At 32.8% G+C, this 26,782-nt stretch overlaps 2 protein-coding genes across 2 annotated transcripts; one reads left to right on the forward strand and one right to left on the reverse strand.

The window, feature by feature from the left end:
- Window positions 1-1,024: 1,024 nt before the first annotated feature.
- On the reverse strand, window positions 1,025-6,573 carry LOC105321202 (uncharacterized). The gene is made up of 6 exons (XM_011419457.4): window positions 6,494-6,573; window positions 5,645-5,719; window positions 4,075-4,230; window positions 2,958-3,090; window positions 2,477-2,821; window positions 1,025-2,326 (listed from the first exon to the last, which is right to left on the reverse strand). Exons 3-6 carry the CDS (start codon window positions 4,228-4,230, stop codon window positions 1,368-1,370), a joined length of 1,593 nt encoding a protein of 530 aa, XP_011417759.3. The 5' UTR covers window positions 5,645-5,719; window positions 6,494-6,573; the 3' UTR covers window positions 1,025-1,367.
- A 3,516-nt stretch (window positions 6,574-10,089) lies between these two features.
- Window positions 10,090-23,171, forward strand: LOC105321203 (fibrillin-1). The gene is made up of 24 exons (XM_034457089.2): window positions 10,090-10,248; window positions 10,617-10,817; window positions 11,599-11,868; window positions 12,219-12,326; window positions 12,439-12,564; window positions 12,984-13,118; window positions 13,243-13,401; window positions 13,591-13,716; window positions 13,827-13,964; window positions 14,907-15,041; window positions 15,531-15,659; window positions 16,138-16,260; window positions 16,696-16,824; window positions 17,113-17,238; window positions 17,982-18,104; window positions 18,237-18,368; window positions 18,646-18,768; window positions 19,251-19,382; window positions 19,537-19,659; window positions 19,895-20,023; window positions 20,354-20,485; window positions 20,659-20,784; window positions 20,912-21,040; window positions 21,796-23,171. Exons 2-24 carry the CDS (start codon window positions 10,625-10,627, stop codon window positions 23,091-23,093), a joined length of 4,344 nt encoding a protein of 1,447 aa, XP_034312980.2. The 5' UTR covers window positions 10,090-10,248; window positions 10,617-10,624; the 3' UTR covers window positions 23,094-23,171.
- The last annotated feature ends 3,611 nt before the right edge of the window (window positions 23,172-26,782 follow it).

The raw sequence follows: 26,782 nt of genomic DNA on the forward strand, positions 1-26,782 counted from the left end.
TAATCATGATAATCTGTTTTCCGGATTGTTAAACTGTCTTTTTTACAAATACTCATATATCTTTGATATCATTCTTATTTTATTGATTACACTACCTAAATATGACCCATATGCCTGGAGATGGGGTGAAAGTAAGGGTAAGAAAGAAGGAGGAAATATCAATGATCCGAGCAGATTAATATTCACATGTAAACGTGAAAAAATTTAATGCATTAAACTATAATTTTGTATTTTTGGTATAATTGTAATCATTAAAGATGAAATAAATTCAGTTTCTATTTGTACATCAAACGTTATGATCCTAAACAATCATAACTCATGCTTGGGTTTAAGGAACAAGTTTTATTGAACCGAGTCTCTCTATTATAGAAGAAAAGTGAAAAAATGGGACTGAAGAAAAAAAAGAGTTTGTGTAAGGTTTAAAGCCCTGTGGCACGTTCCTTCCCCCTTTTCAGGACCTTAATTGAACACACACACAACAACAAGTTTTTCTATTACAGAAGGAACTAGTAAACAAATAGGACTGAAGTTAAAAAAAATTAGATTTTGTAAGGTTTAAAGCCTCTTGGCATGTTCCTTCTCCTTTTTCAGGACCTTAATGAGGACACAAGCAACAACAACAACAACAACAACAACAGCAGCAGCAACAACAACAACAGCAACAACAACAACAACAGCAACAACAACAACAACAACAACAACAGCATCAGCAGCTGTGAAGGTTGATAAGTAAAGGTATTTACATCAGTAATAGAGAACATCTTGTGTCTTTACTACTGATTTGATGATGAACAGTTTAATATTTTGAAATATTAATTCAATACAAAAACTGATTTAACTTTGTTTGCTGAGCTGATAAACAGAAACGCATTAGAATTGCTGTGTCTATCGATATACATAAATGAATTTCTACGGGTCAGTACGAATACATTAGATGAACTCCAACGAATGACATTTTTCTTATACCATTGCCGAGCTGATATCCATGGTAGGACAAGTTTGTCTTTTTTGTAATTTTTATTCATCGTGAAAGTATGTATGCAAAAACTATACACATAATCTAAAGATTACATCATAAGACAATTCATCAACACTTATCATTACTTATATATTCCGTGGTTAGATGAATTTAAGTTTGAAAATTTTATGTACATTATTCAAACATAAAAAAAAGTTTATGATTTGTAATAATATATATTTAATTAGCAATTTATTTTCCGTTCAGGAAGCGCCAAGATTATTCATAGCATCAATAGATCATTTGGATGTTTTTGCGAAAAAAGACTTCGCTTTTATGGACTCAAATGTCTAATGTTAAAATAAAGATGGATCAAGACTGAACTGAAAAATCACCATCAGCTCACAGTCTAAGAAGGAATATGTCCCTGTTCGATGTATTTCCTTAGCCGAATGGCCTCCGTTTTCGTGAACTTATAATCTTCTTTTAAATCATCAACAGTCAGATCAGTAATAATTTCGCCGTCAATAAGGTCCTCGGCAAACCGCTGGACGTGTTTTTCTAACCTCAGTTTCACTAGGATCTCTCCAAGCTCTTGGATATTCTTTCCAGCCACAAAATTTTGTTTGGAGACCGTTTCCGGGATAGCAGCAACGTCACCTTTAATATCAGTTTTCTGTGTAACATTTTCGTCAAGTATTGAATATTCATCATCAAAATCAACACTAGTATCCTTTTTGTGATATTCAGAGTTTTCAAAGTTTCGTATTTTACTAGGTTCTATTGGTACTGAGTATACATCTTCAGGTGTTGGTGAACTGTTCTTTTTGGACTCCACATTTCCGTTTGTTCCTGTCTTGTTCTGTTCAGGGAAACTTGGAATTGGTTTTTCTTCGATCGCTTCGTACTCATCACTTTCGTCCGATTCGTTACCAGGTTTTGCTTCAGAGAACGGCTTAACCTGACACAAAATGTCGTTTACGTAACCAACAGGCTTTTGATCTAAGACTGGTTTCGATTTCTTTTCCTCAACAATTTCTTCATAATCACCGCCATAATAAATTTCATCATCGTCATCCTCTTCCGTTGGTTTTTCTTGTGTTGGAGAAGGTTTTGGTACTGGGGGTAATTTGTCGACTTTTCCAGCCCCTTTGACATTGTTTGGTTGTTTAGGCGGACTTTTCCGATCTAGGAGACGGGGAATTAGTCCTTTGTTGGCACCACGTGGTTTACCACTTTCTGGTTTTGTAGCAGCAGGGCTTGGTTTACTTCTTTGTGGAATTATTGGCGCGGGACCTCTGTCGACGTCATCTTCTTTATGGAAAATATGGGCTATCAGTGGATCGGTTGCTTCTAGTACTTTTACACCTGTGATATATCAATTTTAGTTTACGTTAAAAATGAATTACAAATATGTCCTTTTCCAAACCAAAAGTGTTATTTAAAATAGCATTGATTTAAAGGTTTTTGGGGGGACTTTGTAATATTTTCACAATATATCTTCAAACAAGGTTTAACCTGGATTACACGAATCCTCAGAGAAAGTTGTCTTATTCTTGACAAATGTGGTCATGCGCGCCAGGTACTGTTGATATTCCTCCTCCGTCTTGCCCTTAATTCCATGTACAGGTGCCATGGAGATGTGGGGACACAGGGTCACCGAGGCGCTGTCCTTGGCTATAAGACCGTGGAGGTAAAAGTTTCCCTGGAGATAAATGTCCTCGTGGTGGTACTCTATCAGAAAACTTGTTAAACCGTCCGCACTTTTCGCTTCTCTTGGGAGCTCTCCTCTAGCAGAAAACTGGACCAGTATTGGTAAAGGGTGCTCCTTTAATATCTCCGCCATAGTATAGTCCCTGCTCTCTGAAATACGCCGTACATGTGTAACCTATCATCTTATATCTTGTTAGATATACGTCATTCATATTTTTTTTAAATGTCTTGTGCTTTGCTTTGTAAAAGTATTGTTCTAAAGTTTATTTAGTTCTGCTAATCTTACTCTCTTTGATGGACTTGACAATGTTGAAAAGGAACTTTCCATTAACAGGAATGCTGATGTAGCGCTCCCTGTAATACACGGGGTCTCTGGCAAGGACCCTTGGTTGTGCAAATTCCCTGTCAACTCTCATTACCTAGAGAACATACAAATATTATCATCAGGTAACAGAATTATCACCTAGATATGTCAATATACCAACATTATCATCAGGTAACAGAATTCTTACTTAGACATAAGCCAACTACCACTGACTGATATGCAAAATCTCAAAATCATCTATAAATGTTTACTAACAAAATAATATGTCAACTGCCAACGCTTAGGGTAAACAAAACACACAGACACATTGCTAGAATGATATTTTTTTTTAAAAAATATCAAAACACAATGCATAAAAATGTAAATATATAAAAAAATCATCTATGTAAACATAACTAATTAAAAATCAAATAAAAAATAAAAAAGTAAAGATATACATGCAAATATGCCAGCAACCACTTTATAGTGAACAACTTTCAGATACCCAATAAGTTAAACACTGCTGCCTTGATTAAAAAACATATCAGGTAGCAAATGTAATAGCCCCCCCCCCCCCCCCCCCCCGAAAAAAATAAAAACAAACAAAAGTCCCCCCAAAAATATGTTTTTTTTATTATCCCCACTAAAAGATATATTATATGGTACAATTGATTCAATCTCTTTTTTGCGATCATGCCCCATGCAGTTTAAGATAGTCCAGAGTAATCATTACAAAATCATTGAAACGTGGAGTAATTTAATGGGGGAAAAATACAACAAATAGAATTTCTAACAGACATTAGCGAAAAGCAAGTTGATCGATAAACACTACATTTCTTCCTTAACATACATTTAATAACTCAATAATTTACACAGGTTAAGATACTGCATTACAACTGGTTGAAAATTACAGATCGGGTGAGACCCTTTTATCATTTTTCCTAAATGTACCTATAGAGAAGATTTTCCTAAACAAAAAACCCGACATTGTTGTAACTCCAATCAACACTAACCCTGGAAGAAAGTCAGAAATTTTACACATGCTTTTTAATTATTTATTTTTCTTGTTTTATAAAAAAAAAACCAAATTAATATTTACAAGGTCACTGGGGAGGTCGTCCCACTTGGTTTGTCCATAATGCCCTCCAACAACAATGGTTGTTATTGGAAACTGGTCTCGATACTTCTTGTGAAACTCTGGAAGTGATAACTCCTCATCTTCGTTGTATATGCAGGTGTTGATGTCCATAGTCATCTACAAATACCACAGAAGATGTTCATAACCTTTCAAAGTTTATTCATACGTATGAAACTATATATACTTTTGAAAATTGGTTCAATCAACATGTGCTTTGTTGTTATTAATTCAAAGATTTATAATTGATGATTTATTATTTTGTTAATTACAGCATACATGTAAAGTAAAATTACATAAAACAGGTTTATCAGAGAAGGTTTAAACTCAGTGGTGACGGAATAAGGAAACTATGTTTATATAAGGGGTTTTCATTCACAGTACGTCCTCAAACCTAAGATCAGATAAGATAGTTTAACCACATTTTTGTGAAATGAAATGCTTAAGTAAACATGTATAGGCTGCAAAGTAACTACATAACATAAAAAGGAAAATGCGTCTGTAGTGTTAAAGGAGATATAAGGAGTAAATAATAAAACACTATAGGCTTGTCAAGATATTATAGCATATACCCCTCAATAACTAACCAGCTGCTTTATAAGCCTATCTAAACAGATATCAAAGTTCGTTATTGCAAAAACTTTATCAACAGTCGGTGGTGTTTTCTTTAAGATGATGTGTTCAAGATAATTGTGCGCGGTTTTTTTAACATATTGAGCATCTCCCATCAGTAGCATAACCTTACTTTCTTGTAACACGCCAATATACTTAATATTGGAAACGTATTATTAAAGGTATTCACCTTAACGCGTTGAATATAATCTCTATCACGGATAACCCATGTCAATGCAAGTCAAACTGAATGGATATTGTATGAATTCGACTTAAAATAGGACACACGTCATAATCAATGGACGAAAACTTTATTAGGTAATAAACCAAGTGCAGATATCACAACGATATTAGGATCATCATTCCTGATGTAATGAACAAACGATATATAATCTAAAAACGTGTGGTAAATGATAACGTGTTGGGTATAAACTATCTAAAAATAGACCTGTTAACAAATGCATGTGATTCAAGCATGCTATTGCCTCCATTCAAGAAACCGGTGCTTTAATATTCTTAAAGTTAAACTTCTAGAACTCTCGTTGGCAATTTCAACCGGTACAGATACTCACAAAAGCAAAAAACAGTGTTAAACAGCAACGGACTTGCCAATGTATATATAAATAACCAAAGATAAAGGTAGCCCAAGACTATTTATAGTGCAACATTTTTTTATTGTGTTTGCTTTTTTATTAGTAAACGATCATCTGTGGAGTTATATGCAGCCTTTTAGTTTAAGTCAGGACATTTTACTCTCATATTTCTGACACAAACTGTTCTAGGTCTCTGTCAATGGAGGTAATGAAGAATATTACACAATGGGGGATCTGTATGGTGGTATCATCCGTCGGAAACTTTGAATCTTGATAATCCTTAAGACCTCGTTTAAAAATGGGACAGACAAATTAACAAAGAGACTTACCAAGCTTTGTATCCCGAAGCGTCCTCCTCGTCATTTGTATCCAGGAAGAGAAATAAGAGTTTGCTCTATCTTTTCCTTGACATTAAAACAGGAAGTAAAAAACGATGTTTAAATGTCCTAAGTACAGGTGCTCCAAAAAAGAATATAATCGTAACAAGATTTAACTAAAGCTTCAAATAAGCGTTAACAAACACCGAGTTCTATGTACTAGAAAACATAAGATAATTGGTTTAGCCAGTTATTATATAACCAGAACATCATCCTAATTGGAGGACAGGAAGTATGCTCTATAATAATTTTCGACGTTAAAAATTTCCCTGTTTTTTTCTATATTAAACAAAGAGATTTAAATGGATGTTGTTAATTTGGAAATGTTTGTTGATTTGACAGTTGTCTAAACATTTTATATAATGTTTATTTCTTTTAGCTTCTAAAGATATCGATGGAGTTATGTAAACATTAACATGTAAATATTATAGATGACTATTGCATATTTAAAAAACAAACAAAAAACATGCCGATTGAACAAAATATGCCTGATTTTTATTTATGATGTATTTACAAACAAAATTCTTTAATGAATGATAAACTCCAAAAAGTCTTTATTCTATGTTTTAAACTAGTTGTTCAAATATAAAGATTATTTTCACATTTTATTATGCCTTTAAGTTATGTTTAAATGCTTTTGATATGCATGTATTTGAAATTTTTAAAGCACCAACTGTATTCTGCTGTATTTCATGAATGTAATATTAGTTGATTTTGTTACAATATTAATAACTGCCACTCTTTGGAAAAATACAACAATTTATCTTGTTATGACAGTCTTAATGTTTTAACTACACTCACCATTATATATTCAATGCATCTGTGTTGACATACAAGATACACCAACTGCACCAGCGATGTATGTGTACAATTTTATGACAGACTTGAATATGTAGTCCATTGTAGAAATATATATCTCAACTTCCTGATTGATTATTCATAACGTATCTATAGATAAGTTTATTGTTCCAGTGCCAAGCCCTTGACGTTGTTTGTTTAAGGTTAAAGGGGTCGGTAAGTCAGTGTATAATTCACTTGATGTATGCAAAGATTTCCTGCTACACATGCTTGGAATATCTTGGCTTGTGATGGTATAACAGTTTTATCCAACAAGTTGTAGAGTTTCTTTTCTCTGTTAACGAAGTTAAGAAAAAGGCCCATTTGATATGAATCCTATAACATCTCAAACCAGGGATGATTTCAGGAAATTTTTTTCAATTGTTCATCACAACAGAATTAATTAATCTGTTTTGATAGGAATTTGAAAGGAAAAGATTCCAATTACATGTTGATGGTCAAAATAATCAAAATTCAGAAGACATTTTCATAATGTATTACCATCAATTTTATTTCACGGAAGCTAACAAACAAACGTTAAAGGAAAGGTAAGTTTTGTTTAATTTCATATTATTAACTTCCAAAACATACTCTTCTATACAGCTTAATGAAAAAAAGGGAAAACGTACATTGATCACAAAAGTCATTAGTTTTGTTTGCAAATTACTGTGATATATGGAAACTCATTGTCAATACAGCTAAAACAAAGATCTTCATATTTTTCAAAAGGTGCAATGTCAAAGCGTATATTTTTGTATAAAGGAGTAACTATTGAAAACGTAAAATCATTTAGCTATTTAGATATTGTTTTATCAAGAAGAGGAAAATTTAATAATGCTAAAAAGCATTTAGTAGAACAAGCGACAAAGGCATTATATGGTGTTTTACGAAAATGCGTTATTTTAAGGACGTTGTTCACTCAGGGTTTGAGTTCTCAAATTCGGATTGCTCAATGTCATGAGTAAAATTTGTTCTGAACAATAAAAGTATCTATGAACTTGATTATTATTGACAAACCATTCGATATTTTAACTATATTATGGAATTAGGCTCAAACAGATTTGGACTTTTAGCAAAACAGAGGAAACTCGGACTAAAATTTTCGGATTTTGTTTTTCACTGAAATATTTTTGGTAGTACTGTAATATTCAAAGTTATGATTTCATTTGTTAGAGAACATAATTTTGCATATTTTCTGTTGGTTTTATGTCACTTTTTGATTTATATATTCGAATGACACACACTATAGAAATATTGAATATTGTTTTTTTTTTTTGGTAAAAATTGAATCAAAAAGGGTAGGAATTTAAAAACTGATAGAGGAAATTCGGATTGGAATATTTATAAAAATTGTGGATGAAAACTTAATGCTTTGTGTTTATTTAGTGCCACTGCCATTCATAATCTATATTTCATTTTTAAAAGAGTTTAGCAATTTGTATTATTTTCACAATTAAGAAAATTTCAATCATAGTGTAAAATTTTTAGGGACTTTTCTTAAATTTTCAAAAAATATTCAGTTGCCATTATCTTAAAAGTAGGTCTTTGACCTACTTATTTGAAAGTGGAAAATAGCACTGCAATGATAGGTTTTTAACACACAATAGATGGTTTTTCATTTTCATCAGTGGATTTGTTTTTCATTCTGAGTAAACGTATACCTTAACCTACCAATTGATTGTCAATTAGACCTATTTGACAAGGTTATTAATCCAATTTTACTTTACTCGTGTGAAGTATGGGGTTACGAAAACATAGATTTTATCGAAAAGGTACATATGAAATTTTTTATATTATTCTTAATCTGAAATCTAGTACTCCAAATTGTATGGTATATGGAGAAACAGGAAGGTATCCATTGTCACTCTCTCTCTTAAAAGTAAAATGATAATGTATTGGGCAAAAGTTTTGACAGCCAAAGATTTTAAACTCACTAATGTAAACTATTGTTATTTTCATAGATGTTACAAAAATTGATCTTTTATACATCCATTGATTAAATGTGTACATGATATACTCAACTCGTGTAGGTTGTCTTATACATGTATATGGGAAAATCAAACAATATGTAGTTATAACTGGCTTAAGTCAAAGAAATATTACAATATTAATTTATACAAGATTGGAAAAGTATAGTAAATAATTCACCAAAATGTATAAATTATAGAATTTTTAAAACAAATTTCAATTTAGAAAGTACTTTTTGATTTTACGTTTACAAAATTACGAACGTGTAACCTTCGATTCCCAATAGAAACAGACAGATGGTAAACTATTATAAAAATGTAAAAAAATGTACAAGGTGGGACTCTAATAGTTTTGGGGATGAATTTCATATTTTAGAATGCACACATTATGTAAATGATAGAAAAATGTTTTTGTCCAAGAGACATTATGAAAACCCAAATATTATAAAATTTAACGAGCTCATGAATACTTTTAAAGTAGAAAAAATAAAAAACTTGTCAAGATTTATTAAGAAAATTTTCAAAGTCTGTTCATCTAGAAACCAACTTTAACAACCTACTGTATTGTAAACTATACCTTTTTTTAAAATCATTATTACTTCTACTGTACATGTGATCCTTGACTGTTTTTGTGTACATTTGTGGATACTTATATTATATTTGGACCTCAAATACCAGTGAACTGGTCTTCAGTGAATAAAAAATTGAATTAATCACGGAAACGGTTCCTGAAATAATTGATTTTGAATTTAATATAAATAATCATTGAGACAAACTCTATTTATCCACCACATCCTTTTTCTTTAGCAAGGACAACCAACAAAAAACTTCATAAAAAAACGCTTTGCCATTTAGAAAGTCATAGGCAGGTAATAGTCTACATGGGTTGATCAATTAATTCTACACATTGAACAAGGACTTCATTATAACACAGTTTATAAAACAAAAGAAAGGTCAGGGGATTTTAAAGAGCTGTTACATTGTATATAACTCTGATTTCTTTATTGCCCACGGTTTGTTATTGTCATGTTTTCAATCTAATAAGAGTTTATTTACCCGATATAGTGATTATCGGTAATCTTCTAATAAGTACAATAAATCACATCTAATTGTTTAAGACAAATTATATAGATTACCCAACATTCAAATCATCCATTCTTACTCATGTTTCTGCTGGAATAATTTTGTTTTGTGTTGCGACCTATATTTTTCATTTCATTCATTTCTAGTAAAATACAAATAGACGATAAAATCATTTATTCACGATTACTAATAATTCATTGTTTAGTAAGAATAAATAGTACAAACGAATCCATCTAAATGATAATTTCTTTAAAGGAATGTTTCGTCAAAATATAAATACTCTACGTATGTAACAATATCTTTAAAGATATATAAATTTTCTTAATACCTTTTCTACAATAAATAATTTTTTCACAAAATTACTTAATCTTATGCGTGAATATCTAAGGAAACTAGAAGACATTTCTGTTGTCACAAATACAGAAATATTATTTAATCTTTATTTTTCATGGAACTAACTCGATACATGTACCGCCAGATGTAGCCCGCCTCCGTGTTTGAGAGATCTGAATACACTACTCATCACGGTACACCCCCCCCCTCCCCGTAGGACCGCGTTAATGACTGTGTCGCGTGAGTAACCCGGCCCGGTGTGGGGACGACAGGTGGCGAGCCGTCACGAGACCTTACCCGCTTCAGACGTCTCACTACTGGCGGACCCTGGTAGCGGTATGTACTAGCTTTTCTTCTATACTGGTTTGTTTCTCGTTACTCCCAAGTAATAATCCCCATTCACATGATTGATAAATTATAAGTGAATGCATTAATTAATTGAATGATATTTTCTTAAAACTCTTAAATCAAATTTTTTAAAAAATATTTAAAAAATAAACCACAAAGAGTGAGATTTAATATTGAGAATTATTTCAAAAATGTACAAATTAATTCAATAGATAAAGTAAATACCAATTTTATTTTTTCACTGATTCCAGGTATACTTTTTTCGGTTTACAAAGTGAATAATACTGTGCAATGAACTGCACCGTTTTATTAAATGATTTCTTTTCACATAAATTCACCTTTTAACCCTATCACAGTTCCTGTGATGAAACTAGCTGACAACACTATGTGGAGTTTGCTGATGGGCCTAGCTTTAGTGTGGGTTTCTGGCACTGACTCTCAGTCCTTTACTGAGCGCCAACTTACGCCAGAAAGCGCAGCGCTGGTCCAGTCGTTCAGGACATACTTGTCTAGTGTCGAGAGGGACAAGCGAAATGAACTGGAAAGAATAGGAAGGGGTAAGGCCAAAACCAAACAAATAAGATAAACAACACTAACACTAAAAAAAAGCAAAAACAAAAACAAAAGGAAAAAAAACCCCACTGTTCTGTTTATTGGTCCTTCAATATGTATAATTAGAAAAATTAATTGGTCATAAAATGCAGTTTTGAAATGGAAGGAAAGAAAACAAGAGTAACAGAACGTGATCATTTTGTTATTCTGTAAACTACTGTGACATATATCTCAATCAAAGCTACTAAATTTTCATATAAACGTATATTTTGTTTTATCTATCAAACATTGAAGAAAACACACATCATTTGATAATGAAGTCGTATTGTTGCCTAATGGCTAATCATGTCTACAATCCCCACAGAAAATTCCTTTAGTTGAGCGCTTATAGGCTTCTGTGAGCAATATTTCGTGGAATGGATCAGTAAAGTTACCGTAAAAAATGTGTCCATATTTAATCGTATCCTAGAATTATTAATATAAAAAAGTCATGAAAAAACATTTTTTCATAAAAATATAAATGGGCCTTGTCAATGAGCTTTTTTGACGTTACAAAAAATCCTTTTTCTTACTTTATCAAAATACAACAACCTCTGAAAACATATCGGAAACATGATTTTTTAGTAAGAAGTAAATTTGCTATTTGTTTCCAGAGCTAAAAATGCCATTTTATTATAAATTATTTGTACAATTTTTAAAGCAAGAATACAGGAAAAAGAGTTTGATAATTAGATACAATGTCATGGAATGTATTTTCACCATAATTCAATAAATATCAATTAACAGCATCATCTAACGCGAGCGATCCGACGTGTAGCCTCCTCTGTACGGACAGGAAAGATTGCGGAAACATCATTCAAAACTTTGGTCTCTATCTGGATCCAAAGTCAGCAGTGCGGATGTGTAAGTCGGGAGCCAAAAATATCCTGGTCCAGAGCAATTACGACACCTCGCCATATTGCCAGTACCTGCAGTCTCATTTCAACATCTGTGAAAACAAGACTGCGGTGATGGAGATTGGGTGCCAGTTTACCTGCGAAAAGTGCAAAGTCTGCGGTAAGAGTAAAATCTTGTATTTTTAATGGCTTTTTTTTTTTTTTTTTATACATCTTGTTACTTCTCTAAAAGTAACTATTTGAAGACATATTTTAACATTATGAAAAGTTCCGTCTAGAAATGATGTTTACTTTCAATTTAATTCCCCTTAAACTGTTTAAACATTGAATTTGAATGCATGTTACAGACCAAATGAGACATTTATTAAGATGTTTCTTGAAAATGATAATGATTTTTATGTGAATATATATAAAAAACTATTTCTTTTGCCATGTGTAAAAAAACAAAAAGGTATATCGACATGTAACAGAAGCGTGTATTATATGATGAGGCTATTGTTTGTTTTGTAGATGACGACGAGTGTAAATGCAGTAAAAACTCGATCGGTGGTTACGTGGACGGGCGCTATGTCTGTAAATGTAACAAAGGGTTCCGAGGGGACGGCTTCACCTGCATAAGTAATCATTTTAATACAGTATTGCGACCATCCTGAAAATTGTTTAACATGTATATCATACCCACTATATAACAATGCTCCCTGTGAAGTAGCTTTAACTCTGTTATGTTTAGATATCAATGAATGTAAAGAGAACACCCATGACTGCCACAAAACAAGAGCCAACTGTACCGACCTGACGCCCTTCTGGAAGTGTGCCTGTAAGGAAGGGTACAGCGGGGACGGCAAGGAGTGTGAAGGTGGGTAGAACAGTTGAACTGTAAAGGTGTGAAATCATAAAACAAATTAAGGTAAGACAGGTATGTCTGTGAACAGACACTAAGTCGACCTACTTTGTATATATGTATGTTTCTTTCATTATAACTTCAGAAATGGACATTTAATGTTAAAAATCAAGTTTTATTTCCTTTTTAAAAAATCGATTAAAATAAAAATTATTTAATGGAGTATGATATGAATTAAACGTACAAATAACTGATTTTGATTTCATTTTGTTAATAATATGAAACATTATGGCTTGTAAAACAAACGAAAAAAGCTTACCAGTCTTAAAAGTAGAAAAAAAATCTATCAAACCTGGTTAGTGCATTATAATTGTGTAAAGTGTAGTATTTTTGTGATAAATTGTTGAAAAGGGATAAAATTGTTGAAATTGTAGATGTGAATGAGTGTACGACAAAGGCGTTTCCACCCGGCAAAGCCTGTGACACATATGCGACATGCACCAACACCATTGGGAGCTATTATTGCACTTGTAACCAGGGATTTACTGGAAATGGTTATTTTTGTGAAGGTGTGGTAAAATTCAGGCTTAATTCGCAATGCTTTTAAAAAAAAAACCTTTGCGATTAATGTCAATGGTTGATATCAAACGATACTACTTTATTAAATATAATACCTCTCTGGTCAAATTTTAGACATACCTGAATGTGACAGAGGAACGGACAAGTGTGCTCGTGCGTCTGATGGCGTCACACGGATAGCCAGCTGTACTAACACGTTTGGGTCATACAGATGCAACTGTAGTGAGGGTTATAGAGATGTTAACAACCCAAAAGACGGAAAGAATTGCGAAGGTACGGCTAGGAAACAATTTTTAGAGAGTCTTTGAAAGAACCAAAAAAAATAACAAAGAAAATGTCAATGTAACCATATTACCTTAATCCTCATTTAACCAAGAAAATAAGGGATGAAGCATTTTATTAAGATTTACATTCTTTTTAAATTTTTAAAACGTATCTGAAAAACGTATCTGATATGACTAGATATTGATGAATGTAAGGAGGGAACCCACAATTGTGATAGAAGGAAAGGAAATTGTACAAACACTATTGGATCATTCAAATGTCACTGTAATGAAGATTATGAAGGCGATGGAGTTCGGTGTTTCTGTAAGTATTCTCAAAAAAATCTATAAAGTGTCGATTTCTTGAACAATAGTAAAAGAACGCATTTATAAAATATTTCACATACATGTACTAGACTAAAATTTTCTTGATAGGGAAAAATCCGTGTACCCGTGGAACACATGACTGTTCAGAGAACGCTAGATGTCTCGCAAAGTCTGATGAAACATACGATTGTGAGTGTTTGGTTGGCTACAAGGATTACGCGGCTGAAAAGGGGAGAGACTGCAGAAGTAAGGATTCTGAATAATTCTACTGTAATCCGGCTTGTTAAACCAAATTTTATGAGCATAGAGAAACTCAAAACAAAGATAAAGAAAACTTCTATCATTTTACAAATAACTTCAACCAAGAAAACATTCAATTGAATTGAATTGAACATATTTTATTGAATAAATCAAAAGGATAAGACACAAGTTCTAAAACTTAGATAGTCCTCTCCTAGTAATGAAATTTTATAAATATTGCCATACATTGAATATATTGAAATATTGAATATATTGAATACACATAAATATACATGAATAAACAATCTACTGCATATATAATATCACCTTATAAATTCAAACATTTTTTGAAAAACGACCACATTCACTCAAAAAAATTTGTACTGTCTTGAAAATTTCAGTGTTTTGTATATTTGTCAACGAGTCATCCCCCCATAATAATAAATGTGCATCTATAATGTGTACGTAACTTAATGTCAATAGCTTATTCATTAGAGAATTCCGAGCTCTTGTATACTTCTTACAGACAAAAAACAAATGGTATGCATCTTCTGATAAGCCACACGAACAGTTTGGACTGGCTATTAAGTTACAGCGGAATAAGTCAGAATTTAAAATACAGTTGTGTCTCAAACGTGTATGTGTTATGTTTAAAAATCTTTTTCCAAATGAAAGATGTTTCTGGGGCTTTACCGTATCATTGTATAAACATTTTTTGAATATTTTAATAGAGGTTGCCTCCCTTGTATTAAGACTTAGGGCATTCCATCTTCTGACAGTATCAGGAATAAATGATTTATTAAATAGTTCTAATCTAAATTTTGGAACAGAATAATCAAGAGAGTTTCTAGTTGTGTACCTTGAAACACTGCCTCTTGTATATGGTACAATATTTATATGTATATAACATTCAATTAATATGGTTGTTCATAAACCTTTGGTTCACAGACAGAGATGAGTGTAGGGATGGTTCACATGGCTGTGACAGGAACACGACCAGAGCGACGTGCACGGACGTGGTAGGCAGCTACAAGTGTTCCTGTAACAAGGGATGGGAAGGCAATGGGTTCCCCAACTGTAGAGGTAACCAATAGAATGACTTATTGCAACATACCTCTAAACTCTAATTCTCTAACCACAAACATTGATCAATAATTCATTTACATACATATAAAAACATATATCAAAATTGGTACAAGTACAATTTAGATGTAAGAAGTTTGATATTTTAATAAAGCATATACAACTATGGAGGGTTTGAATATTTTTATAGCATCTGTACTTTTTTAAACATTTAGTTCTAAATGTATCTACTACAGTGTCGACAAAAGGAACTCATGAATACACACTTAAAATAGAAATGACCCCTACAATGATAGTGTCCACATATCAATAATCAATATTCTAAATACACACCACAGTAACATCGATAAAAATCGCAGATATGAAAATTAACGATAATAAATAAGTTTTATAGAAAATTATTAACAGAATTATGAAATCATAATTAAATCAATAAATTTAAGATCAATAATTCTCTAAATAAATAGCATTCTTTTGTTTTATATACAGATAGAAACGAATGCATTGATGGTTCACATTTGTGTCGAGGAAAGGCATCTTGTGTTAACACACTTGGATCTTACGAATGCGCATGCCCCGTCGGTTACAGACTGACTGAGGACGGGAGAAGTTGTGTGGGTAGGTGTTCAGAAAAATAGATATTATTTACATGAAATTGTAAAATGTTATGAAAGTATATTGTATAAAGACATCCAAATGCCATGTTCTCCTTCCTGACACTGCTTGTACAATTCTGAGAAAAGGTGATTATATTCATTATTAGAATACAATGAAAACTTTTTTCTATTATGAAAACGATAAAGTAACAAATTGGAATAATTAGAAAAGATGAGAAACGTTGGCAAATAATTTTTGATAAATGTCATCTCATATATATTAGAGAGCTGCTCTTCATTACTTATTCCAAATCCAATTTAAAATTACCTAGAAAACATTCCTTCTTTCGTTTTTAGTAATAGTAATTTAATTTAGTATTTCCATGGATTTGTTTTCGATACAACTGACAAAATCGATAAATATTTATGTCTGGAAAACTTATGAAATACTAATAAACAGAAATAATTATGAATATGATGAACATCTATTTACTTCTTAGACATCAATGAATGCCACGAGGAAAGCGACAATTGCCACTCATATGCCACTTGCACAAATACGCAGGGATCTTTCCTCTGTTCTTGCAATACTGGGTTCGAGGGTTCTGGAGTACTCTGTAAAGGTACTATTGCATAAAGATCTTTTGATTCAAGTGCGACTATTGGGTGTGAAACTTTTGATATATTCGACTAACTCTTTGAAATGCTATTGTCATATATCTTTGGTCAATTGTATATTGTATATGATCGTTCATATTGACGTTTCTACATTATAATACCTACGCAATGGTTATTAAACGTATCTGATCAAATTAGATGTTTGATATTATGATATTTTTGATATATAATTTGCATACCTATTCTTCATGTGATCCACGATAATATGTTTATAAATGTCGTGTCAACATGATAAAGCATATACTATTAGCACAAAGTTTCAACTCCCAAATATAGAATGAAAAAGATGTATTTTTTTCTTTTTTTGAAAAATGATATTTTGAAAGATAGTTCTTATATAGAAACGTACAATGTTATGTTTTTTACTTCATTCCATTAAGATATTGACGAATGCTACAAGAGAACAGCAAATTGTGATGCACGTGAATTCTGCACCAACACAATCGGCTCTTATACATGTTCATGTAAAACAGTATTTGAAAGAAACGAAGAGACCGGGAAATGTGACGGTAATTCATAAACAACATATCAACGGCTTAAGCATAAAAACAATTCCTTTAAATAAAACGTTAATTTGCTCTGTATATAATGATTGTTTTTTATTTGTCATGTGCTTTGTAAAATAATTTGCCTAGGTTTACATTTGTTATTCGGTTTAATCTGTTTATTTTGCTTTAAATGATATAATCAATATTAAATGATATAGTTAAAACTACTAAATCTTTGAGCGAAAAATGATTCTGTTGTTGAATGGCATTTCTGACATCCATCATCAGACATAATGAATATATCTTCAGATATCAACGAATGTGAAAGGCGAACCGATAACTGCAACAAAACCTACACCTATTGCAAAAACACTATTGGATCATACTCCTGCTTATGTAAGACCGGCTTCGAACCGTGGAGCAACGATTGTAGAGGTGAGCATATTCATTTTTGGGAATTGATTTTAATCAACTCTTCTATGCAGTTACTCAGACAAACCGAAAGTGAAACAGTGTTTGGACCTCAGCACAAATCATCACCGCTAACAAGATTTAGTTCTTGAAAATAATTGATGAAATTGATGTAAATTCGATGTAATATATGCTAAAGCATTGTTTTTTTCAAAAAAACTTATTTATACATGTAAATACTTTGAAAATAGTCAGATTTTAAATGGTACGAATAATTTAAATAATTTTTGTAGTCATATGTATTCCTATGTCAGAGTTCAATATAGTCTCGTTCAACTCGACGCTCGGCTGTCTCCGTAAATCCTTGTCGGAGATTTAAGGTGTCAGCCGAGCTTTTGGTTGAACAAGACTAGAGTTCAATATTGCTTGGATCCATACAATTTTCGAGAAATATTTCTATCACTGATACATAGTTTGATTGAATTAATTTTATCTTTAAATATTATCTAACATGATTCATATGGGGGTTTCTCGACATTCTTGTCGAAAAAGTCCAAAAATTCATATTATAAAAATGTGCGTAATTCAAATTAGAAACTACATGTACTTGTCATGCAAAATGACATATCATTGATTTTTATATAAATAAACATAGACAAAATAAACTCCCGTCAGTTCTTCAGTACTTTGATTTAAGTATATCCTTGATTTGAAGTCCAACATATTATTCTTTCAACATTTTGAGTTGCTGAGATGTGGTTTTTCAGATATCAACGAATGTCGCAGAAATACTCACGAATGTTCTGCACACGCCTCATGCACAAACACTTGGGGTTCATACACCTGCTCGTGTAGGCTTGGCTTTGAAGGAAATGGTAGAATTTGCAATGGTATGACTTACTGTTCTACGTCCATATTACTAAAAAGAACTGGATAAAATAGCAAATATTTCTAGTTGTTTAGTACCTTATGTTACAATTTACTGAAAAGCTGTGTGAACATTTTCTTAATATTTTCATAAGATACTGACGAATGCACAATGGGGACAGATAACTGCCCAAAACCTCGACTTCCTGGAATTTGTACCAACACTATTGGCTCTTTTCGGTGTTCTTGTTACAAAGGCTACAAATACCAAAACAACCAATGCATAGGTAAATGATTATCAATTACATATTTATTAACAAATCCAAAAATGATGTTAAATCAGCAAAAATAAAATGTGCATTGATATGAATGTTAGCCCAGGTGATAACCGGACAAATTAAATTTATGAGATAAGTTAATGACGTGAGTGCATTACATAACTAAGAAATAATTCAATCAATTAGTCATTGCAGAATACGTTTTTCATTGTAAAAATTTAAAATTAACCAGAGAAATATTAATCATCAAAGCTCTGAAATAAATAACGTTGTTTTCTTAAATTAGACAAAGATGAATGTTTACTTGGAACGCACACATGTGGGGGTTCGTCCTACTGCTTCAACACTAAGGGATCCTACGAATGTCGCTGTAGCAAAGGATTTGAGATGAAAAACAACAGATGCGTTGGTAGGTGTTCAGCCTGTAAACATTATAAACATGCATGAACATAATAAGCAATACCAAATTCTCTAAACTCGTGAAAGCATGAGCGGAATGCATAGACAAACGTAAAATTAAAACATTAAATTCACTTAATGTTTTAGCCACAATAAGAAAAATGTTATGGTCTGGGGACAATTGTTTTTTACTTTTAAAAAACCTTATTAATTATCTTTACTCTGGTTTTGAGTTCTCCAAAAAATGTTTGGCGAAGTTTAATATCTGAAGTAAAAAATGGCTCTAAAACTCAAGATAACAATGTTAAAAAACAGATAATGATTTTGATATTCATGTTCTTTTCCAGGAAGATATCAAATGACATAGGTTATTAAGATGGGAGCAGAATATTTTATTCATTTCTCTGTTTTCGCTTAAAATTTATTTACATTTCATGACCTTTCATTTGTGCCATGGTTATAATTATTTTCATGAATTATTATTTATTCTAGATATAAACGAATGCGTGAGAGGGACCCACTCGTGTGACAAACGACCAGGTGCTTCAACTTGCACAAACACCATTGGATCATATACCTGTAAATGTAACACTGGATATGAAGGAAACGGTCACATCTGCAAAGGTACATGTATTGAGTTTAGAAAATTTCTAAATGCATTATTTACAATATTTATTTCAATAAATGATTTTTTAACATTTCGACACGATGGGTTTCAAATTCAACGACTGTGATAAATCGCAAATACAGCATGTTACATATGTTGTAACTTTTCTAGATATCAACGAATGCGAGAGAGGCACTCATAATTGCCATAGCCAGGCAACTTGTACAAACACCATTGCCTCCTTTAAATGCACATGTAATGTGGGATTTGAGGGAAGTGGAGTTGTATGCAAAGGTAATTATTTTCAATATTGTGTAGAACACTGTCAAGATTATCAAAAGTAAGCGCACATATTGTGTTTGATATTGTATTTGCTATGTTATGGAACACATTCTGTAAAATATATTCAAGTTTATAATGTCATGCATATAGGATAATTCATGATTTTTTTTTAGAGTAATGCTCTATACCATAGCAATAATTGATTTGAAACAAAACAAATATATTTGGTTTAAATGTTGTCCTGTAGATATCAATGAATGCAAAAGGAGAACTCATAACTGCCATAAGGACTACGGGCTCTGCAATAACACATACGGAAGTTTTAAATGTTGTTGTAAGAAACCTGGATTTGAAGGCAATGGAGTCATCTGTAAAGGTAAACACTTCCAAAACAAACAAAACAAAGGCTCATAAACTCAAGTTTGACAGTTATAAGCCTGCTCCATTAAATATTAAACTTTATTGCATCAAGTGCACATTAATTATCATTATGAAAGTGTTGAATTGTTTATCCTCGCAAACGTAGTATTAGCACAGCAATAATATGTAGTTAAGAGAATTAAAATAAGACGAAACAGGAGGAGAACAAATTCATGTGTAACTTGTTTTATTGCATATTTATATACAATATTTATTTTTATATATTATTTATATTGCTATTTATGTTATGTTTTCATCATTTAAACTGTTTCTGTACATATTTTAGACATAAACGAATGCGTCCGTAACACACACGATTGTCATCGCCCCCACGCACAGTGTACTAACACTATAGGAAGCTTCACGTGTAGCTGTAAGACAGGCTTTGAGGAGAGAAACGATGGTCGTGTATGCATAGGTTAGTATTTTCATTTTAGCATCAGAACAAGATTTAATGCAATTGTTTCATAAAAATGCATTATTTTAGATCTACTTGCACATCACTCAATAGATTAAAAACCAGTTATGTATATTTCCATGTATTATATTTAAAGATTTGTTTTCAATTTAAATTGTTTTGCTATTTTCCAGACATCGACGAATGTAAGAGAAACACTCACAATTGTCACCGACCCCACGCGATGTGCGACAATACGATTGGTTCCTATAAATGTAGGTGTAAGGACGGTTACCGAGGGGACGGATACACATGTACACGTACGTAGTTCTCGATTTATCCTCTTAATTCAGTGCTTGAGATAGAGAAATCTTCGTAGTCACGTTCACTTAAGATTTTTTAAATTTAATATGCTTATTAAAAGTCAATAAAACTCAATATTTGCAGCTGTGAAACCATGCAGTGAAGGTTCGGATGATTGCAGCCAGTACTCGACATGTACTGACCTGACTCAAGGAGGAGAGTATAAATGTGACTGCTACTTTGGTTTCTTTGGAAACGGAAAACAATGCACAGGTTAGTTCTACTGTTTTTGTAAATATTCTTGCACCTTCAGATAAAAAAATGTATTTATATTAGTGGCTTGTATAAAGAACCTGTAGCATTGTAAAAATCTTGATCCATACTCCACATGCCCTCTTTTGTTTTCAAATAGAGCAGTTATTATCTGTTCTTAGAGCGTAAATTAAAAAAAAACACTCATCACTTGTTAATTTTGAATGATATTTATCATGTAAGACCGATTGATTTTGATTGGTAGTCTTTTTTTCTCGGTGAAATCATAAAGAATAGATTTCAATACTTAATGGACAATCTCTGATAGTTGTGAAATGCTTAGGCACCAAGTGTGAGTTTCTTTTGCATCAGTGAACAGAGTGTTATCTATAGATGACATCAAATTATCACTACATCAGTCAGCGTCGCTTGGATCATAAAACACTCCCCCAACCCTCAACCAACTAAGTGTTTTAGTTGTAATGCAACGTAAATACAGTTAAATTTTAGAAGTGTGTCACACTGAAGTAACCGTAAGAATTAGGATAAAGGCTTGTCCGTTGATATATTTTAAAAGGGGATAATTATTGCATCATTTCATAAACTTACATATCTTACTTGTAATATGTTTTATAATTAAATTAATTGATTTTGAAAATAGAGAAAGTCGAAATATAAAATTGTTTCCAAGAAAAATCGTTTTTGTAAGAAAATATTACATACTACAACAATAAAAAATGTGTTTACATTTAAATTGAAATAAATTAATGTTGCAGGAAGCAGAGGGAAAAGATTTCTCGTACTCTTCATGAAGAATATAGAAGATCCGACAGAAACCAGTCCTCGACCACGCCATGCTCAAATATACATTGCCTCGCTCAATAAAACAGACGTGAAAATCACAACATCTGACTCGTTAGCAAAGTCATTGAAGTCCAAAATAGACCAAACGGTATCGATGAACTCAAACTCTGAGAAGATCGTCAGTATATCCCAAAATGTCCGCGTGAATGATGCAGTGGTGGAAAACAAAGCCGTGATGCTAGAGACGTCAGAGGTGACGTCAGTGTTTGCTCTGAACCATGATGGCTACACGTCAGACAGCACACTGGTTCTACCCATAGACAGACTGGGGCTAAAGTACGTGATACCCTCTACAGAACCCCATAACAAGCAGCACTCGGATTATAACAGTCAGCTCGCTTTTGGAGCGGTTCAAGATCAAACACGCGTGAAGATTACACTGAAACTTAACAGTGGGCAATATATCAAATACGGAGGGAAAAAAAATCGGGATGGAGATAAAATCATTGTGACCCTGAACAAATACCAGACATTCCAACTCTCACATAACGGCGATCTAACGGGTACCTTAATCATCTCCTCCAAACCAGTAGCTGTATTCTCGGGAAATCGATGTAACAAACTTAACAGCTTTGGCTTCTGTAGTCATTTGGTAGAACAAATTCCCCCCATGGACAGTCTTGACACGACTTATATCGTTCCTCCACATTTTGAGAGAAGTGGCACTATGGTCAGAGTGGTCTCCGCCCACACTGGATCCACCACTTTCTCTTATACCATAGACAAGTCCACAAGTACAAAGACTATCGGAACTTTTGGCAACTTCGACATCACCGTCTCTGGTAAACAAGCGGTTGTGGTGGACTCCAAACGGCAGGTCCTAGTCCTGAGTTTTGGTCTTGCTGCCCGCAGACAAAAAAATGGCGACCCTTACATGACCATGGTTCCCGGGGTCAATCAGTATGTCCACCAGTACCACGTGTCTGTGCCTCAAGGATTTGAAAAGAATTATTTTGCAATTATGGTGAAGAAAGGCTCCAAATCATCATTGCTGTTAGACAACGACAGCATCAGTTCGAAAAACACCGTATCGGAAGCTTCAGTGACCGTCAAGGGACTAGACTACGTTGTTCTGACCGTGATGGTGAACCAAGGGGTGCACCGAGTGGAAACCAAGGACAGGTCAAGGTTCGGTCTGATGATCTATGGTCACGGCCACGATGACGGATATGGATTTGCCGCCAACATCCTGGGACCTGGAAAACTGTAAAACGTCAATGAACTTTAAATTCATCTGTAACTGCTTCTTTGTAATTTCCAGGAAGGTTCAATAAATAGCTTTAAAGGATTAGTTGTCATTTATTGTCTTCATCGGAACTGGAATATTAAATGCTCTGCTTTCGAAGTAATTGTTGTGATAACTTAAAAAAACAACATTATAGGCAATTTTCTGTAGATTCATTACTCATCTAACACAGATATAAATTTTTAAGAAACATTTATCATTACATATGCAATGTATATGTCGACAATAACTATTGGTGGTATCGAACCAACACCCAAAAAGCCATGTTCTTTAAGAGTATGTAATATCTGGTACTCAAACCATTGAGCCATTTCAGCCAGAACAAAGTGCGTGGTTTAAATTCTATTGTGGTTTCATCAATATTCGTTGAATACTAATTTTCATGGATTTTGTTAAGTTCATTCATGAAATTACATGTTGTTTAAGGTGCAATTTCTTCTAACAATGTGTCTTGATAGGGTCATTAACCACGAATTTACGTATGCTTTAAACTGTGATTTTAACTTTGTCCAGGAAAATTGATACCCTTGAATATTAATGAAACCAGAGTATATGCGAATTGGGCACGACTTGACGGACCTTTTTTTTAAAACGTTCAATTGTTGGGATACAAAATGGTATTTTCAATATACAATTGGCCATCCTTCCACGATTTTGTTGACTGAACTCGTTTTGTTTTTCGTTAAATGTTTTAGTCTGTGGCAAAATTATGGAGCACAAACCCACTCTTCAAAAGAAAAGGCATTGACGTTTAAGAAAATAACACTATCTGGAGGTTTTGATACTTATACTTCAGTTTAAATCAATATATTGCAAATATCAAACATATCTAAGGGTTACAAATCGATGTTATGATAATTAGAAATTGTTTTTAATATTTTTTTTTTAATTTGTTGATAATTAACTTTCACAGTAGCTTCTCCGTCTTATTCATGGCATATTCCACGCCGCATTCACCCATCTTCTTAAAATATGAAATGTAATTGGAAATGACTAATCCTGTCTAAAAACTCCACTTCAAAAAATTATGTTTTAAAATTCGAAGTGACTAATTTTGAAGAGGACAATATTGTTTACAGGAAAACGCTGTCTTAGTCCAAGGAAAAAATATCCTACTGTAAGATTTTAAAACATTTTTTTATACATTGACTTTTGATTCCAAAATTTAGTCAATGTTTCTGTACATTATTGTATGAATATTGAGCACAACAAGGCCTAGGAGGAGAAAAAACCTGTGTAATCTTGACAAATAAAATCAAACGGAAAGACGGACGAATGAAAGTACACAATTTTCAATGCAAGACTCTCAAAGAGCGGACCACTGTACTCGATTGTCTGAGAACAATAAGGAGACATTAGCCGTGTTTATTTTTTTGTAGTCCAGGTCGGTAGAGAAATTATAACTGACACAGTCGTACAGGGTGACTATACTTTTAATATTCTCAAATAATAAATATACGAAAAACCTACAATAAATTTATAAATATTACTAACATTAACAGTTAAACTTTATATATATATATATATATATATATATATATATATATATATATATATATATATATATATATATATATAAAAACGAATAAGTCCTTGGTATAGGTAACGATATAGAAAAATGTTTTCAGTAGACGATAACACAATAATCCATTTCTTTCAAATTTAATCCAGAGCGCTTTCGCCTAATCGGCTCTTCAGTGGATTTCAAATTATAACAGAAATAACAAACGTTGACGTCGTTATTATGACGTCATAAAGTAGACAACGTCATGAACAGTGTAAACAATATTTGGAGATGGCGGCAAATATTTTTTACAAACACATGTAAACATAATAAAATATGTACAAATGATATTGTTTTAAAATAAGAGGTTATTGAAATGAAAGCTAAATAAAGTCAATGCAGAATAAATAATGGAATTATCGATTAAGTTTAGGTTTAAATTTTTTTATGAAATATTGTTCTTTTGCAAGTCGCAGCTGATCACTTTCCTCGCGGACTTTGTAAAATGGAAAAATTTCAAACCGGCCTCTCCCGCACATATCAAAATGTTCACTACACGGAGTGTTACGAACAGAAGGATCCCTTATCTGCTGCTTATGTACCCTCACACGGTCGGCTAGTTTGGTCCCTGTTTGGCCAATGTAATTTTCTCTGCATCCATTACAGGTCATGCAATAAATGATGTTTTTAGATTTGCAGTTCATATTAGAATTGACTTTGAAAACTGTACCGTTTTTAAATGAAATTGTTTGTCCTGTCTGAATATAGGCGCAAGTCCCACATCGAGAATCCTCGCATTTTGAAACCCGAAAAATTTCTTTAGTCGAAGTAAATTTGGCTCTTGTAAGAAGTTTTTTAAGGTTAGGGGGTTGTCGTCTGCTGTAGATAAGATTTTTTTCCCTTATAATATCCTTTAGAATTTTTGACTGATGTAAAATCGGTAAACAATGCCTCGTGGTATCGAAAATATTATGATTTCTAGGATTGTAGGTTACGACAAACGGGATCTCTGTGGAACTGTTTCCGGGTGTTTTCTCCCTGTTGAATTTTCGTAGTTCAGAAATAGGTACTTGTTTTGCATTTCGTATGGCTTCAGCCACAAGACCGTCGGGGTATTTTTGTCTACAAAGAAATGTTTTGAGTTCCTCCAATCTTTTGTTCCTTCTTTCTTCATTTGAAACTATTGTGCATATCGTTCTGGCCATATTAAATGGAATGTTGCGTTTCGTATGAGCAGGATGACATGAATTAAAAAGAAGGTACTGGTGACTGTCTGTTTTCTTGTAAAATAAATCGGTAGAAATATTGGTATTTTCCTTAATTATTAATACGTCCAAGAAGGGGAGCTCTTTCTCATTGGTTTCGATCGTGAATTGAATGTTTTCATGCAGATCATTGAGTAACTTGTGAAAATTTAATAAATCGTCGCGTGATCTGTTCCAAAAAATAAAACAGTCGTCCAGGTAACGCTTCCATTGATTTTTTATGTAATTTGCAAAATCATCTCCAAATATTTCATGGGTTTCAGCATACATTTTTTCCTCAAGAAAGCCTAATACCAAGGTTGCATATGTTGGTGCAACTTTAGTGCCCATTGCCGTTCCTTTGATTTGTAAATAGTATTTATCGTCAAAAAAGAAATGATTGTTTTCAAGAATGAGTTGTAATCCTTCCAATATAAACTCTTTTGGAAATCTTTGGTCAATTTGGTGACCTTGCTTGTCCATCCAGAAAGAAATTGCTTCTAGCCCTAAGTTATGCGGAATGTTCGTATAGAGACTAGTGACATCAAAGCTTACTAAAGTGGTGTTGTTTTCCACGGTATTTGAATACTATTTACAAATCAAAGGAACGGCAATGGGCACTAAAGTTGCACCAACATATGCAACCTTGGTATTAGGCTTTCTTGAGGAAAAAATGTATGCTGAAACCCATGAAATATTTGGAGATGATTTTGCAAATTACATAAAAAATCAATGGAAGCGTTACCTGGACGACTGTTTTATTTTTTGGAACAGATCACGCGACGATTTATTAAATTTTCACAAGTTACTCAATGATCTGCATGAAAACATTCAATTCACGATCGAAACCAATGAGAAAGAGCTCCCCTTCTTGGACGTATTAATAATTAAGGAAAATACCAATA

This window comes from Magallana gigas, chromosome 5, assembly GCF_963853765.1.
Source record: "Magallana gigas chromosome 5, xbMagGiga1.1, whole genome shotgun sequence".
In the NCBI taxonomy this organism is placed as follows: domain Eukaryota; kingdom Metazoa; phylum Mollusca; class Bivalvia; order Ostreida; family Ostreidae; genus Magallana; species Magallana gigas.

Excerpts from the sequence above, each read along its gene's own strand:
- LOC105321202 (XM_011419457.4), bottom strand. The coding sequence starts at position 4,230 with ATGACTATGGACATCAACACCTGCATATACAACGAAGATGAGGAGTTA. Across the intron at positions 2,822-2,957 it reads TGTCAAGTCCATCAAAGAGA|AGAGCAGGGACTATACTATG; the intron begins GTAAGATTAGCA and ends GGCGTATTTCAG. Across the intron at positions 2,327-2,476 it reads TGAGGATTCGTGTAATCCAG|GTGTAAAAGTACTAGAAGCA; the intron begins GTTAAACCTTGT and ends GATATATCACAG.
- LOC105321203 (XM_034457089.2), top strand. The coding sequence starts at position 10,625 with ATGAAACTAGCTGACAACACTATGTGGAGTTTGCTGATGGGCCTAGCT. Across the intron at positions 16,261-16,695 it reads TTCTGGAGTACTCTGTAAAG|ATATTGACGAATGCTACAAG; the intron begins GTACTATTGCAT and ends CATTCCATTAAG. Across the intron at positions 19,383-19,536 it reads AAACGGTCACATCTGCAAAG|ATATCAACGAATGCGAGAGA; the intron begins GTACATGTATTG and ends TAACTTTTCTAG.